At 36.7% G+C, this 17,574-nt stretch overlaps 1 protein-coding gene across 7 annotated transcripts in view; it reads left to right on the top strand.

The window, feature by feature from the left end:
- The window catches only part of ADGRB3 (adhesion G protein-coupled receptor B3), a 443,727-nt gene that overhangs the window by 245,350 nt on the left and 180,803 nt on the right, over positions 1 to 17,574 (top strand). For all 7 annotated transcript variants that reach the window (XM_030946507.1, XM_030946501.1, XM_030946504.1 and 4 more), the window contains 3 exons: positions 6,657 to 6,803; positions 7,530 to 7,605; positions 16,232 to 16,334. In XM_030946507.1, the coding sequence (XP_030802367.1) occupies positions 6,657 to 6,803; positions 7,530 to 7,605; positions 16,232 to 16,334 (326 nt within the window). The remainder of the gene's footprint in view (positions 1 to 6,656; positions 6,804 to 7,529; positions 7,606 to 16,231; positions 16,335 to 17,574) is intronic.

Raw genomic sequence — 17,574 nt, 5'->3', positions numbered from 1 at the left:
TGAAGGGGCTGTGGGGCCCCACTTCTCACAGCCTTTTCACTGCAGTCTATCTAAGCCACAAGGTTGCATGCATTCACAGCTGATTTTGAGTACCTGCAGCTTCAGCTGTAGAGGAGTGTGGTGTGTGTGTGTGTGTGTGTGTGTGTGTGTGTGTGTGTGTGTGTGTGTGTGTGTGTGTCTGTCTGTCTGCCTGTCTGCCTGCATGTGTCTGTGTGTCTGTGTCTGTGTCTGTGTGTAATGGGGATGCACTGGTACTGACAGCTTGAGCATCATGTTGAATGCCAAACTCAGAGTGGTAGATATCCACTAGAGAATTAGTCTGATGCTGACCAGGAAATGCTAAGCTTATGACAAAATTCTGTGTCCTAAATTACCAGTGTCAAGAATTTACTAAAGCACTAATTTGAGACATCACACAGTTATCTGGGATTAATTAAAACAAACCTGCCTTCCTTCTGAACCCTTGATTTATATATTATGCCAGTGGTCAAATGAATATTCAAATAGGGAGTTGGTTTTCCTTTCATCCTGGATAAGTTTTGATGATAATAGCCTTGAATCCTAATGGACATTCTCATCCAAGGTAAGGAAGATATGGTTTGTAATGCCTTCAGATGGGGGCCCCATGTTCAGAGTGGGACCTAATTGCATGCAGATCTTTCTACTTCAAGTGCTCAAAACATAAACTCAGTATTCTAACAAGCAGTGTTAGACCAGGAGGTCTTTCTCTGACTTGGCCAGGTTTTGAAATTGAAAACAACTGCAGATGCATATAAAGAGGGGACTAATTTGATTAGTAAACATACCTAAAGGCTTGAGATTTTTGGGGATCTTATCTGTCTAATTTCTCAACCTTCATGGAGCTGAAGTGTAAAGAAAGCACTGTCTTCTGCTTCTTGTGGTGCAGAAACTTATACATTTCTGGTGGATTGCTGTGAAAACAGGAGCCAGCTGCAAGCATTTCCTCCATACCCACTGTTCTGCAGGATATGGCTTTTAACCGATCTTTCCTGTTCAGGATTCACTAGCTGCTTTCATACTAGTAATCTCTGTATTTCTATGCCAGGGTAATTTACAGTTCTCTCAGTTTTAATTTTGCTGTAGTGTTATCCTAAAGTTTTTCACCATGCCATTCTGTATGATTAAAAAAAAGCTGTTCAACAATGAAATATAGTAGAGATCTGGTTTTAGTTTCCTACAAAAAGCTGTGATTAAAAGCATATATTGATTCACATTATTTATTTTTTCCCTCTGTGTGGCTTTCCTACATCAAATTTTCTGCCTCTATGCCTGTGAATTTGCTTCTTACATCATCTTTCAATATCCTGAATAACTTAGTTCACATCTTTATAGATTTCTGAATGATAGGTTTAGTTATCATTTCCCTAGAGGTATAGCCATCTCTTCTTTCTTTCATGCTTTTGGGAAGCAATCATTCTACTCTGCTCTATATCACCCCAGGCAATGTAATGTTCATAAAATATTTTATCAATTCTCTGCTAATGGTTTTCATACCTGCTTGCCTCCTTACTGATCTCTTGTCCTGTCAAGTTCTCCCCATCTTTCTTTCATGGTTTTTATTGGATAGCTAACCATGAGTAAGCTTGATAAATAAACATGTAAATGATCTCTCAGTCTCAGCTTTTCTTCTTTCCCCCTTTTCTGCTTCATCATCATTTCCATCTTCTGAGCTTACTACTTTAACATTGTCTTCACTCTCACTCTTTGCTCTTGTTATCAGCTAGAATCATCAGCACAGACACTTTACCAAGTCACCATAGTGACTGAAAAATGTTTGGCTTCTGCACCTTACCTGACCAGTCAATCAAATATTTTGTTGAAGGTGATCTTGCCCCCTCTATGGTTTTCTACTTTACGTCTGTAAATTAAAACTTATGCACTTAAATGCCAGTTCCTTCTATCTCCTGCATCAGTCTCCATCTTCTGTCTTGCTTTATGCAGAGTCTTTCTTTTCCTTAGGAAGTATTTTATTCCCAGGCAAGAGAGGCTGCCTGAGACCACAGTTTTAGTAGCATGAATGCACAGTAATACTAAGAGGAATGGAAACAAATAAAGCTCGTTCAGAAACTGAGTACCTTTGATGTGGCTCTGGGTCTATTTGACTGGTCATATCTTCATCTTCTTCAAAGTAATGCCCAGAAGGTGGAGTTGGAATTACATCAATAATTACTATGGAATTATCAAATATGTATGTATACTTGTGTGTAATTGAACTACTGTCTTGTAGTTTATACCAAAGTGCATCAAAAAATTCTGAAAGAAGCCTCCTGTCTCAGGCTTCCTCCACCCAGAGCTCAATCTGCAGCTTGCACTGCAGATGTGAACAGTGAGCACCTGTACTAAATCACAGAATGATACAATTATAGAATATGCTGAGTTGGAACAGACCCATCATTAAGTCCAGCTCCTGGCCCTGTGCAGGACAACCCCAGGAATCACACCATAAGCCTGAGAGCTTTGTCCAAATGCTTCTTGAACTCTGTCAGGCTTGGGGCTATGACCTCTTCCTTTAGGAGCCTGTGCCAGTGCCTAGATCCTCTCGTTGAAGACCCTTTCTCTGATATTCAACCTAAACCTCTCCTGACACAGCTTCAGGCCATTCCCTTGGACCCTGTCACTGGTCACCAAAGTAAAGAGATCGGTACCTACCCTTCCCCTTCCCCTCATGAGGATGTTGAAAACCTCAGTGAGGTCTCCTGCAATCAGTCTCCTCCAGGCTGAACAGACTGAGTTACCTCAGCCATTCCTCATACAGCATCCCCTCCTGACTCTTCAGCATCCTCCTCACCCTCCTTTGGACAATCTCTGATAGCTTAATGTCTGTTCTATATTGTAGTGCCCAGAACAGCAGATATGACTTGTAGGAATTGCCATGATACAAATAAATAAAAAAGAGAATTTTCCATATTAGAAGAGTTTAATTTAACATGATACATAAAGATTTTCCTCAGCTTCTGCTTAGGTAATTTTAATTTTAGATGTCTTTTTCTTCCTGTTTTTCACCTTTTTTTTCCCACTTTACATTTTTTATTCTTATTAATATTCTCTTTGACTATTTTTCCAGTAGTATACAATTTGTGTGTTTGTATAAACAAACAAAAATACTCATACCACAGTGCTTAAAGGTATCCTTGTTTGCCAAGTGTTCCATCTCATGAATTCAGGACATGATGATTTGGTGTGGTAATTTGAAATAACAATTTTAAGAAAAACCAAACCAGTGAGAAACCTTTGCTTTTTTCAAATGACAAGACATAGTCCTTGTGTGGCAGTTGCAGAAGTGAATCATTTGGGTCCAAAATTTGAAGCATTGTTTTCTAATACAAAACTAACATAAAAAGAATACAATAACGTGCAAAGTGCATGGCATCTCACTACCTGTGTGTAAGAACCTTGCATTTGAGTTTCTGACATACGAATGACCCAGCGCATTAGTTATATACAGTCTCCTCTAAAAGGCTTGTTGACTTTCAGTTCACAAGAAGTAATTCTTTTATGCTGCAGATTAAAACTGAGGTAGAGGGCCTCATTTCACAATGAAAATGAGCCAAAGTTTCATTGAAACTAGTCATAGACTAGTATTTAATAAGAATATTAGCTTTCCTAAAATATAAAATACAGTTTAAAGTCATACTGAAGAGCTGAGAACTATTTCATGTGTGCACCTGGTCTATTATTTCATGTATCCACTGTGTTGATAGACCTGAACTAGTTGCATCTAGTCAAATTCCATTAAATTATCTTACACCTTGGAGTATCAGAGCCACATTAGGCACATCCTCATAGAATTATTTGGCAAAGTATCTAAAAAAAAGGACTTTATGATCTTTATGATCTGAAGAGGCAGACTTTGAAGGATGTGAAATATGCACTGCTGACTCATATTCCACTTGTCATCACCCAGGATGCCTAGCTACCTTTCCATGGCACTGCTTTCCAGCATCTCATTCCCAGCCTGTATGGAAATCCAGGGTTTGCCTCATCCCATGTGTTGAATCCAGCACTTTCCCTTGTTGAACTTTAGATGGTTGGTGATCGCCCAGCCCTCTATTAGGGTCTCTCTACAGAAGAGGTCTCCCTGCCTTTGAGGGAGTTTCAACAGCTCCTACCAGTTTCTTACCGTCTGTAAACTTGCTTAGTACCTCTTCCAGTCCTGCCACCAAGTCATGTCTGAAGTTGTTGATGAGAACAGAGCTGAGGATGAGGCCCTGTGAAATCCTCTAGTGACAGGTCACCATCACCCTTTGTGCCTGACCTGTGAGCCAGTTGCTCACCCTCTAACTTTATAGATTCCTACAACACGATGTGTTTATCCAGCTGAATGCTGGACATTCTGTCCAGAAGGATTCTGTAAAAGACAGTATCAAAAGCTTGACTGAAATCCAAGATCACATCTACTGGCCTCCCTTGATCAGCTAGGTGGGTTACCTTGTCATAAAAGGAGATCAGGCTTGATAAGCAAGACTTTTGTGTGATTGTAAGTAAAAAAAACTTTTCGAAACCATGAATGGGAATATATAGGATCACAGAATCATTTCAGTTGGAAAAGAGCTTTAAGATTGTTGAGTCCAACTGTAAACCCAACACTGCCCAATAAACACATATATTTATATTTTTCCGTATAAGCTATAAGTCAAAGTTTTAGGTTTATGCTTTGCTTTTGTTATTCATCACCTAAACAATAACAAATATTTTGGAATTTTTGGTTCTGAGTATTGTTTAGGTGCCATGATAAATGGCCCTATTTCAAATTCAGAGAGACAGAGTACAGAAAGTACTATCCTAGACCCTCACCATTTATCCAGTCCTAAAGTGGTTTTCTGTTTTGCAGAGTGAATTCCATTGAATAACATTGATTTCCTATTTCAATAAAGGGAACTGTCATCCAAAAGGGGGATGAAATATTAAGGCTCTACTATCTAATTAGATAGATAGCTAGATAGGTAGAAGCACCAATAAATACTGTGCAAATAAAAAAACAGCCTAGTATTGTCTTATACAGGCTGTATTTAATTTTGAAAACTAAATAACTGTTAGTTTAATTTTATTTATGGAGAAAATAAAATAATTTTTAAATTTTAAGAACTATTGGAAAAAATCCATTTTTACAATGTTAATCTATTCTGTATAACCACTGGTTGCATGTGAAAGCGCATAATCCATTTTATGCCCCAGTAATTCTGAAACACCTGAACTCTATTCCCTCCACACACCACCTGGAAATTCACAAGACTAAGCATCCCCTTAGTTCTGGGAATGGATTTGGCAATTGCAGTCTGGAGGGGATTGTAACTGGCATTACAAAGCCCTGATAGTTTTATAATATAAAGTTTGAACCAACCTGAAGTACCACCTCATTAATGTGATTCGGTATACATAACCAGTCTAATTTGAAAATAAGAGGCAGTTATTAAGGAATATATTTGTAGAGTTCTAATTGTTAATTTTGTAATTTTACGCTTCTCTTGGATTTGAATTACAGTTTTCTTTCAAATAAAAAGTTCTGATGAGACACCTAATGGTTTTCTACTTTGATTTTGCTGTTCTGCTTGTTTTTACAGCTGTTCCCTACTGTATTTATGTTTTACCCCCTTGCAGAGTTCTTGCAGTGAAATCATTATGCAGATCAAAGTATAGTCCTGATATTCAAACTCTCCCACCTACATTAGCCTCTCCATAAATTGATTAGGAAAGGCATTGCACAGGAAATGTCTATCAATGTGGCTTACATTAAGAATGGATCTAGACTCCAAATGTGGTGTTTGTCATCTCTCTGACTGTATGTAAACACTTGCAGCCCTGTCAATTCCTTTAAAGTAGTTTGTGTCTTACTAGACACTGACTGTGTTGCCATGGAGTTGTACTTAGATTTCACAGCAAAGCTGAAACTGATTTCCAGATGATAGTCGAGTTAGAAAACAGGGAAAAAACCAGAATGAGTAAACCAAATTCCAAACTGACTATTATTAGATTTGACACTTATTTCTTCTGTCTTGATATATCTGTTATAGACATTACACTGATGTTGTTTGGGTACTGGGGTTTTTTAGGTGGAAAAAATATAATAAGGGTTCAGAATGGAGATTATTCTTTCAAGAAAAAAAAATTAGGTGCTAGACTGCTCTACTTTACTTTGTATGAAAACAAGAAGGTCTTTTAATATGTTAATCTCCTTAATGTATCTATCTTGAAATTGCGCCTGTATAGAGGATAAAAGTTCTTATTTTGCTTCATTAGCCTGTATTTAGAAGTTATGTTTCCCAAAGCAATTTTAAGCATCCTCTTACTTTTATTGTCACATTTGATCATTTTAGAATTTGCTCTGAAGACACAACAGTGTCTTTATGTGTGAATTTCAGGGTATAAGCTGGTACATTCAATGATCCCTGTTAAGAAATTTAATCAGAATCTGACTGACAAATGCTACAATCAATACCACACAATTAATCCATAGTAGAACTGCATAATAAACAGAAGATTATGCTTTCTGAGCCAGTTAATGTCCTATGAATTCCTGCTTTACTTGAAATGTGTCATTAAAAGTTTTGTTATTGCTGTACTGTTGTCACTCTATGATGCTTTAACATAGAAAACACAATTTTAAATTTGTATGATTTTGTGATTTCTCTTACTAGTGGCTAGCATTCAGAAGCTTCCTGCTGCATCTGTTTTAACTGACATCAATTTCCCCATGAAAGGAAGAAAAGGAATGGTTGATTGGGCGCGAAACTCAGAAGACAGGGTTGTCATTCCAAAAAATATCTTCACTCCTATGTCAACAGGTAAAAAAGCATATCAGCATGTGAATTTTCTATTAGCTTTAGCAAGGCAACTGTTACTCTGTCTCATGGGATCACTGTATAATATGGGAATAGTTCTTTAATTCCTCTTCAAAGGAAATACAGTACTCATAAGTTTATCCTAGAGAGAAATGAATGGGCTTAATTTCAGCACCTTGAACAAAAAGTGCTGCATAAATCCTAGACATTATTTTCTACACCAAAGAAACAATGCTTTACTTAGTTATTGTGCACGAGATTTAATCTGTTTGATATGAGGTGAGCTGAAGTGCAGCTCTGCTGAATCCCCTGAAGCTGCTGTGTTCCAGCAGACAGTCATTCCAACATAACTCTTACCAAAGGAAGCTCAGCAGGCAAATTAGCCTAACTTCAGGTTCAATTTGTAAATATCATAGCAGTGCAGATCTCTGACATTAGAGAATGTACAGAAATTCTTTGAGAATATTTAATTATAAATGTAAATGAACTAGAATGGATATCAGCATACAATGATGGATTTTTTGAAAATGTGATTTTTGATGGTTTAAATCTTTTGATATGCTCCTGACAGTGCTACATTTTTATGACAGACTTCTAGGAGAGAATTCAAAATTATGATGGTTTATTTAAAATAAAACTTTTATTGCAAAGATAAATGTTATTCAGAGGTTTTCATGCTGATGAAAGCTTGGGAAAGAGTATTAAAATGTTTTTCCTTACTCTTTTCAGAACTAGATGAATCAACTGTGTTTGTACTTGGAGCCGTGCTATACAAAAATTTAGAACTCATTTTGCCCACTTTGAGGTAAGAAATTCCATAAATACAATATGAATTGAACTATTTCAGGATAATAAATATACTATAGGTCAGAATAAAAGCAGACAGTCAAGGCTATTTGCATATTAGTACTGCTGGATATTTTTTTCATTATATTTATAATGTTTATGCATATATTAATCTTTCGTTCATGCTTAGTTACTTGTATGATATAAGTAGCCTTTTCATCAAATTGCCTTAATTTCTATTTTATTTAATCTATATTAAAATTAATTACAGAAATGTTTGATCAGAAATATATGCAGTGATGTACATTAATGCTCAGGCCACTTGTGGTATAATCTGCTGTTTGTCCAGTTAGTACAAATGCTCTTGCAATGGCATTATAACTTGATATACTAAAGTTGTCTACTCCACTTCTACAGAAGTCTCTAGCACTAGTTTTCCAAATATTTTTTCAGTGCAAATTGTATTCAGAATCAACAGCAGGGCTATAGAGAAGATCTGTTTTAGAAACAAGACATGCATGTGCTGAACAACTGGAGTAGATCAGTTTTGTGGGCCATACACATGCAAAAAGATACAAGAAGGCCTCTTGTTTCACTGTTTCCTTTCTGTACTTGCCAAAAGACAATTTGGAAATAAATATTTCACCTCCTTTTTTCGAACTACCAGTTATGATAATTTTTGGTCCATTTATACTATATTATTTTATATGATCCTGGTCTTTTAATGCCCTTTTACAGTACAAGAAGCACATGCAGATTGTGTCCCAATAGGTGCTAATGAATTCACAATAATTAGAAAATATAGTAATAAGGAAGCCGCCAGAACACTTTTTCCTACTCTGCTTAGCCAAAACATCAGGAAAAGCAAGAGGTTTTTGCCACAATCTATCTGAAAACAAAAAAGGCTAATTCCTAAGAAAATTAAAAAACTACTTCCTAGCAAAGTTTCAGTGTGTTGTGCAATGAGGAGCTGCAATTTAGGGACAAAAATGTCTCTGAGGTGGAGCACAATTTGAACAGTGATGTCCTGACAGAGCACCTTGAAGCCTGAAAGTGCTGGCAAGGGCCATCTGTGCTTAAGGCCTGATATAAATGACAGCTCATCCATTTCTGAAGTATCACTAAGCGCTTCCCATTTGTTGTACCAGTTTCTCAAATTAGCCAGGAAGGAAGAGATGTTTGTAAAAGATTTTTTTTACCCCATACTCAAAGAACCATGACAACTGGCTTATTGGATTTAGTTCCTTTTGGTAGACCTTAGGAAAAATCTGCCAGTCCTAGGGAAGCATCAATACAGCTTTTCAGATTTTTACATTGTAAACTGCAGTCTATGATCATGCCTTTTCAACTTTCACATGTCAATAGTATTAATTTCCAGGAAAAAAAAAAAGGTGTAAACTTTAAATTCTGAATATTTGCTTATATGAAAAGTCTTTCAGGGCTCTTATCCATTATGAAGATGAAGTTGATATGCCTTACTGGATTTTTCCTAGAAACAATACCATACCAAGTAGTGGGAACAAGGGCAGAACAGGAACATAAAGTGGAGCAATGTAAACACTATGGATATCTATTAACAAATGAAGTCTTTAGAAATTTAAAAACAAAGGTATCCTACTTTGCCTCTGAATTTGTTCAGTATTATTTGAATCTAATTCTCTGATGCCTGTGAAAAGGAAATTAGCACTATTGCTTGCTCTTATGTATGTGAACAAGGAATCAAAGTAATTATTAATCTGTGATATAAAAATATAACACATACCCAGGTACTTCTCATCTCTTCTTTGTTTGGAATATAGCACTTTGCATTTCCTTAATGAAATACATTTCTTATAATGAAGGTACACTGAAACTTTTAAGCTTACATCTCTTAACCTCATCAGGAAGTGTATCATGCTGGATTTCTTTGCCCATGGCAATCATTTTCAAAATATGATCTCATGGCCTTAAAATAGTACCTCAAAAAAGTCACAATTTCAAACTACTTTCATAGAATTATAGTATTGAAAGGTTTGTGTTGGAAGGGGCCTCCAAAGATCATCTAATTCTAACTTCCTGCCATGGACAGGGCCACTTTCCACTAGGCCAGGCTGTTCACAGCCACATCCAGCCTGACTCTGCACACTTTTGATGACAGGACATCCACAACTTCTCTGAGCAGCCTGTTAGAGTGTCTCAACACCCTCATAAAATAAATTTCTTCCTTATGTGTAATCTACATCTATCCCACTTCTGTTTAAAACCTTTGTGCCTTGCCTTATCCCTACAGATACTGGTAAAAAGTCTTGGTCTTTATCTTAGGCCCCCTTTAAGAATTGAAAGCTGGCAATAAGGCATTCAATGGAACCTTCTCTTCTCCAGGATGAAAAACCTCAGCCCTCTGGACATTTCCTCATAGGAGAGATATTCCAACCCTGTTATCATTTTCATGGCCCTCCCCTGGACCTGCTCTAACCCTTTCATGCCTTCCTTGTGCTGGGAATTTCACAGATGGACTAAGCACTCTAAGTGGTGTCTCACAAGAGCAGAGTAGAGGCACACAATAACCACCCTCACCCTGCTGGCCATGCTTCTTTTGATGCAGCCCACATTGCCAGCTCATGTTCAATATTTCATCTACAATATCCTCCGGTATGTCTTGACAGGCTGCTCTCAGTCCCTCTACCTTCTAGACTGTATTGATCCCAGGGATTGCTTCAGCTCAGATGCAGGACCTTTCCATCAGCTTTGTTGAACTTTCTGAGTTTTGCATGGACCTGCCTCTCAAGCCTGTGAAAGTCCCTCTTGATGGCATCACTTCCCTCCAGCATGTCAGCCACACTGTGGTGTCATCTGAAAACTTGCTGAAGGTGCCCTCAATCCTTTTGTCAATGAAGATACTCAGTACTCTTGAATGCATTTTAACACATGCAGATATTTTAATGTTCATTCAGATAGAATGTCAGCAAAACCTTTGATACTGTCTCCCACGGCATTCTCCTGGAGAAGCTGGCAGCCCATGGCTTGGACAGATATTTTCACTAGGTAATAAACTAGCTTGGATAACCAGGCCTGGACTGGTGGGGAATGGTGCTACATCAGGTTGATGAACAGTCTCTAGTGGGGCTCCCCAGGGCTCAGTATTGTGGTCAACCCTGTTTAATGCCTTCGTTGATCAGGATGAGGGGATCAAGTACACCCTCAGTAAGTTCACAGATGATACTACGTTGAATCATGATCTACTGGAGAACAGGAAAGCTCTGCAGAGGTATCTGGACAGGCTGGATCAATGGGCTGAGGCCAAATGTATGTGGTTCAACAAGGCCAAGTGCTGGGTCCTGCACTTGGGTCAGAACAACCCCATGCAGCACTACAGGCTGGGGCAGAGTGGCGGGAAACCTACTTGGTGGAAAAGGATCTTGAAGTGTTGGTCAATAGCAGGCTGAACATGAGCCATCACTGTGCCCAGGTGGCCAAGAAGTCCAGTGACCTCCTGGCCTCTATCAGCAATAGTCTGAGCAGCAGGACCAGGGCAGGGATTGTCTACTTGTACTCTGACTTGCCCCCTGATGAGGCCCCATCTCAAATCCTGTGTTCAGTTCTGAGCCCCTCACTACAAGAAGGACACTGAAGTGCGAGCCCAGAGAAGGGCAATGGAGCTGGTGAAGAGTTTGAAGCACAGTTCCAGTGAAGAGAGGCTGAGGGAGCCAGGTTTGTTTAGCCTGGAGAAAAGGAGGCTATGGTGTTCTCTTTTCATTCTCTACAACTTCCTGAATGGAGTTTGTAGCCAAGTGGGGGTTCAGCTCTTATCATAGGCAATTAGCAACAGGACAAGAGGAGAAGGCCTCAAAGTCTGCCATGGGAAGTTCAGGTTGGACATCAGGAAGATTTCTTCACTGAAAGGTTGCTTAAGCGTTGGAATAGGCTTCCCAGGGGGGTGTTGGAGTCCCTAGCCCTGGATGTATTCAAGAAATGACGGAATGTGGCGCTTAGTGCTATGGTCTTGTTGACCAAGTGGTGACCAATCAAAGGTTGGATTTGATGATCTTTGGTGTCTTTTCCAACCAAGTGATTAGGTGATGCTGGTGATTAGGTGATTCTGTGATTCTGTGACTTGAAATTGGAAAAAAAGCTGCAGCTGTGGTTAGTGCTGAATTTGTTGAGCTCTTACACTCCATGAAAATTTGAACTGACACGTAGGTTTTAAAGTGATGTTTATTATGGTCTGGTTTTTATTATTTTACACTTGTTTGGGTAGATGAATGAAGGTTTCTATATATCCCACTGCATTTGGAAAAGGTTTATTCTAGTTTGCTCACATTTTGCAATGAAAAAATATCTTACACATGTTTATATTAGCTACTCTTTCTACCAATCTTGCTTAAGTGTAATAAATATTATTGCAATAACCATATTAGTGCTGAACACAATGATATGCTTCACTGCATTATTGTTCTCTATGGAGCAAACACTGTAAGATGTGAAGGAATGTAACATCATCTATTTTTTATATGATGCCTCGAAGTGCACAACACAGGAATTAAAAAAACATTCTGGATAAGTGTCTTATGTGATGAATTTCTAAGTAAAATGACAGTCAAATATATAGCAAGGGTGAGAACAAAGATGAAAAAAATTAAACCAAGGTAAAATAAGTAAAATGATCTCATGATTGAGTTTGAAGGCCACATCATTTACACCTGATAACCTAATAATAAAGGTGATTTCTACCAGCTGCAGTTAGCTATCTAGAAAGCTTTACCAGTTCCCACGTGATTTCAGTTCCTGGCTTTACAGGAGTTAGGGTGGGAATAAAGAAAATATTTGGTTGTAGTTTCCAGCAGAATAAAGACAACATGCACTCCAGTGCATTCCTTAGTTTTGTCACTCGAAGGTATGCAAACTTCTGCATCATCACAAGGAACTGCTTTTGAAAAATAAACAAACAAACAATTTTTAAAATCTCAGTATATTTTTAGGAAAGTCTTCCAAAGTACCTAACCACAGAATCCCAATCTGCTACATCACAGGTGTTCAGTGAGTAAAATGAGGATTTCATTTTCTAGAGCAGCCTATACAATATATTTCACAAAATCCAAAATTAGCTGCATTTTACCATATGTGTTTGATTTTTCTTGGTTTTACTAGCATACAGTCTACTGGAAATTACTAAACACAGTGTGAGATGGGAACTTGCTACTGTATTAATATGGTTTTCGGACTTGTGTTTAATCCTACTGGTACATGTACATTCAGAGAATTTTGCTATGAGTATTTAAACGAGAGTTTAGGGAAACAAAAAGAAAAGGTTCTTCCTTATAAAAATGGAAGAATGGGGTTTTTTTCCATGCACAAGTAAATAAACTTGATCTGATTCTATTTCCTAATATATTTTGCTGCATTGCACTGTTCTTGTAATGTCTTACAGATTTTTTCATACCAGATATTGAAATATTGAATATTTTCAGAACTCTAGACTGAGTATTATTTCCATAGCTCTTGCACCCCTGAGCACATTTATGTTATTGTTAAGTTCATAGAAAATTGATTCTCAGTACAATACTCATCTAAAAGATATTATCTATAATTGCTCTCTTGAGCACTCTGAAGAAATACATTGCATGTTGCCATAATAGAAAATAGTTTTAAACTTTTCCTGTAAGAAATAAGAACAAATAAAGAATCAATGATTTTGCTGTATCAAGAGGTTTTTTTCATCACTAAAACAGCCACCATGAATTTCTTGTTACATTTTTTTTCACTGAAATGTTCTTTCCCCCCATTTGAAACATTGTTTCTAACCCTGAACTCTGGGGGCTGTACAACCGAAAAAGGCCCTTAAATTTCTTTGGATCAGCTTTGTTAGACTAAGGACGTACCTCAGACAGGCTTTTATTGCATCACATTACAGATTTAGCATCCATAATTTTTCTGTAATGCATTCAACTTTTACACATTGATCTATAACTTCGATCATGCTGTCTTGGGATAACAACATGCCTTATTCATAAGTTCATTTTTCTTAAGTAACAGATTCATTCTAAAAAGAGAAGAAGACATGAATTTCATACCCCATAGGATCAGTATGATTTCTCTTATATAAAAGAATATGCTCAAAATGTATATATCCTGATAGGAAAACAGCTTAATCAAACAACTCTTTTATTAATATCATTATTAACTCACATCAGAAAAATGCTCTAGGACACCAGCTCTGAAAGCATTTCTTGAGCTTTTACTCCATCACTTTGCTATCTTGAATCCTCAAGGATTTATTCAGCCATAGTTTCCAAGAAATTTAATAGATTGTTTTTGAATAATTTATTTCAAAACTTAACCCTGATGACCATCTTTCTGGACTGTCAGCTGAGCACCATCCTGTAAAACATTTCTCATTAAAGTTGCATTTTAGATTATTTTTGATGAAGGAGAAGGAGCTTAATGGTGGAGTCACTCTCCACTATAAAAAAATCGGTAATATAATGCACTTTCCCAAGTGTGAGATGGATCATCCCCATTCTATGTCATTCACAACATTAGAGGGACTGAAGCTAAAATGTCCAGGGACATTTTGTAAAAGCCAATTACTTAAATTCCTTGATAAGTGTTCTCAAAACTAGGCTGTTGTTTACAAAAAATATCTTCAACAGAGATAGCAGTGGGGCTGCACCAGTGGTTTTGATATTTTTTTCAAATTTTTGAAATTTTTTGACTACAAAGCTTTGAGCTTTAATTTAGAGGTATCTTAATATGCTATATGAGTTTGGAATATACTTTAGAATATACTTGACTGATTGTATTCTTCCAGGGACTGTCCAAGCAGTTAAATATGAAATATGCAAGTAGGCGTTCAGCCCAGACAGGACAGCGATGAGGGATGCAGTTTTCATTTCACAGTGATATAGGCAGTTATATTTATTTTCTTGTGAAACAGTTTGCTAGGGGCTCTTGAGAATGTAAGGGGATTGGTAGAGTTTTAATGAGACTGAGGTAAAATGAATGTACTGAAGTGACAAACTAGGTACTTAGATGTGCCTTCAGACCTCACCCCAGAACTGTTAGATCTGTACCGAAAGGAGATAGACCAAGGAAAACATTTTCAATCACAAAGACTGACTGTAAAAGAGTACTGAAGTAGCAGTATTTAGAATAGTTTGCATGAATTTCCAAAATTGATGTCATCTCTCAATAAATAGTAAGTGCCATTTTCTCTTGTCACGATGTGTTAAGAGAAATCAAGTATTTTATTTATTTAGCGTTTTATTTACTTTGGGGAAGGTTGGTTCTATTTCAAAAATTACAGATATTCAGCTACTATAACTCAACAGAATGCTCTGAAAATTAGCTAAACTTTAAATTTTAACCTGATAGATACATTTTTGTCAATAGTGTGTGAGATTTAAAGTTTAACCAAAGTGCAGAAATAGGAATTAAGTAAAATAGAAAGTTAGTTCCATTATATTTACATTATGTGATTTGGCTGAGTAAAATTGGACTAGAACTCATACCTTGCCCCAGAAGTACAATTGCATTGCTTGTGCTGAATGAAATGCCTGCTGAGCTAAGTTTCTATTACGGTAGCCATGGCAATTCCTGTTTCAATGATCCAGCAAAATGGAATTCTCTCCTAAATACAAACTCCCTAGAGAAAATAAGCAATTGAACAACAAGAGAAGCAAACGAATATTTATACTGTCTATTATAATTAGATCTAAAGTGTTTTGTTTCTTTTTTGATAACATCCTTTGATACAATCCTTTGATGACATTTCTGTGAGGCGTGGAAAGCAGCATTACACACAAAGTAAATACCATAATGATGACCAGAAACAGTCAGGCTGATAACTGATGGTCATTCTAGACCAGCTGGGGTCATAAGAAGCAAGGATCTCAGACATGAACGTGTCAACATGTCTTTATGGCTGTATTAGCATAACCTTGGCATTACTAGGTCTGTCCTGAAAGGTTGCTATGATACATAGTGTTCCACATTTTACATAAAAAAATAAATTGATGATGCATTAGAAAAATTGACAGAAAGCTATTATTCTGCATAACCTGCTACAGTAACATAAGACCAAATCTAATCTCACATATGAGAAAAAAAAATTTGTTTTGGCAGGATTTCAGTCAGGGCACAATTGTGGTTTAAATTCTGAACAGTATTTAGCTGATGAAATTGCCCACTCAGATACCAAATACAATTTTTTTAGAATTGGAAACAGGTATTTTTTTTCATGAGCACAGAATCAACAGAACTGTACAGTCTCCCATTGCACTCATCCATCTTCACAATCCTATCATTAATGGTCAGAAAAAACCCAAGCACAGCACCTGAGAAGAAAAATGACTGTCTTTTATAAAACATATCTAGTATAGATGAGATACACTCAAACATGCATAGAATGTTTGTGTTACCAATGCATTCTTCTAATCGATAAATAGTAATTTAAGGAATTGCAGTTCTGCATCATTGGTGCTTTTCAGTCTTCAATGTGTGGAGTACAGTTGGAAATAAGTTTCACCACTTTCAACAAATTATATTCTCCCTTAATATTTGTCAACTAAAGTCACAGAAAATACCTGATGAAATCTTAAGATGTAGTGTTAGGAGTCTCATTTAACCTTATGGACACTTAAATTTTCCATTTTTGCATTTTCTTACAGGAATTTTACAGTTGTTAATTCAAAAATCATTGTTGTTACTATACGACCTGAGCCTAAAACTACAGATTCTTTCCTGGAGATAGAACTGGCCCACCTGTCTAATGTAAGTACAAGAATAGGTGATATGCTTTTACAAAAGTATTTGCCAGATCACATGAGAGAAAAGTGATGTTTTAAATATCAGGCAATAAAAAGCAGTTTAACTTCTAAAATTTAAGCCCAGGAACAGTGTTACCATCTTTGAAAGGAATGTGTACTTCTTTCATGCATCCATATAAACAAAACAAAATTAATTGCTGTTTTGTGAATGTTGAGGGTTTTTGTTAAACAGCAATTTCTAGTTTCCATTAAATGCATTCATGATTACAACTGAAGATGTATTATTGTACTGGCTACTTAACCTTTTGCTCCCTGCATAGGTCATAGAGGTATAATAGTTCTTCAGGCCCTTTCTTCCTTTCTTTCATTATTTTACAGAAGCCAATTTTTACTTAACCCATTGTAGCATACTGAAACTATGCTTGGGTTCCAATTTATCTTACAGTCCTCATAAATGCCTGAGATTTATTGTGCAGTCATTTAAATTCTATACTTTTCAGGCTTTAATCTCATATTAAAAAGGTTATAAATGTGAACAAAAAGGACTTTATTTCCAAATACATGAAGATATAAAGATTTTTTTTCTTTCTGTTTTTAGCAGTCTCCCAGTGCTCACAGAGAGAATAAAATACATCTTTTGTGGAAAATTTTTGTCATATACAATACTGGGAAAATAATGTTAAATAGCAAGCATAGGGCTTATTTGTGTGAAGGCACAATATATAAACTCTCTCTGTTTATGTTGTTAATAGCTAGCATTTGCTTTGAATAAAGTCATAAAGAGTCAGAAGAGACAATTACTCAAGCTTTTGAAAATAGTACTGGTATGCAAAATCTTTAAAGCTGTTTTTTTTTAAGTTAAAACCGGTTACTCAAGTGGTCATATAGGTACAATTCACCTAGAGAAGTTCCAAATATTTCATTCAGTAGCAAAATTGAAGTAGTGAGTCTAGTCAAAAGTATGAAGAAAACTTTTTAAACTCTAGCTCTTTCATTAACATTTTATTCAAGGTTGGAAAAAACTATTTGGCATCGATGGTCATTATGACCTGCCATTCAGTTCCCAGAAAAATACCAATGCAAATAACATCTTAATGACAGTTTGGCAGAGAAAAAGGAACAGAAGAACATAAGCTGAGATGACTTATTACCTTTCAACAACACTAAAAGTGTATTGATGAAGAATTGTGTCGATTTGGGATTTTATGGTTCTCTGTTTCAATTTATTTATAAGATGGTTTAGG

The sequence above is a fragment of the Camarhynchus parvulus genome, chromosome 3 (genome assembly GCF_901933205.1).
Source record: "Camarhynchus parvulus chromosome 3, STF_HiC, whole genome shotgun sequence".
Taxonomy (NCBI): domain Eukaryota; kingdom Metazoa; phylum Chordata; class Aves; order Passeriformes; family Thraupidae; genus Camarhynchus; species Camarhynchus parvulus.
This window is presented reverse-complemented; position numbering and strand designations above follow the sequence as displayed.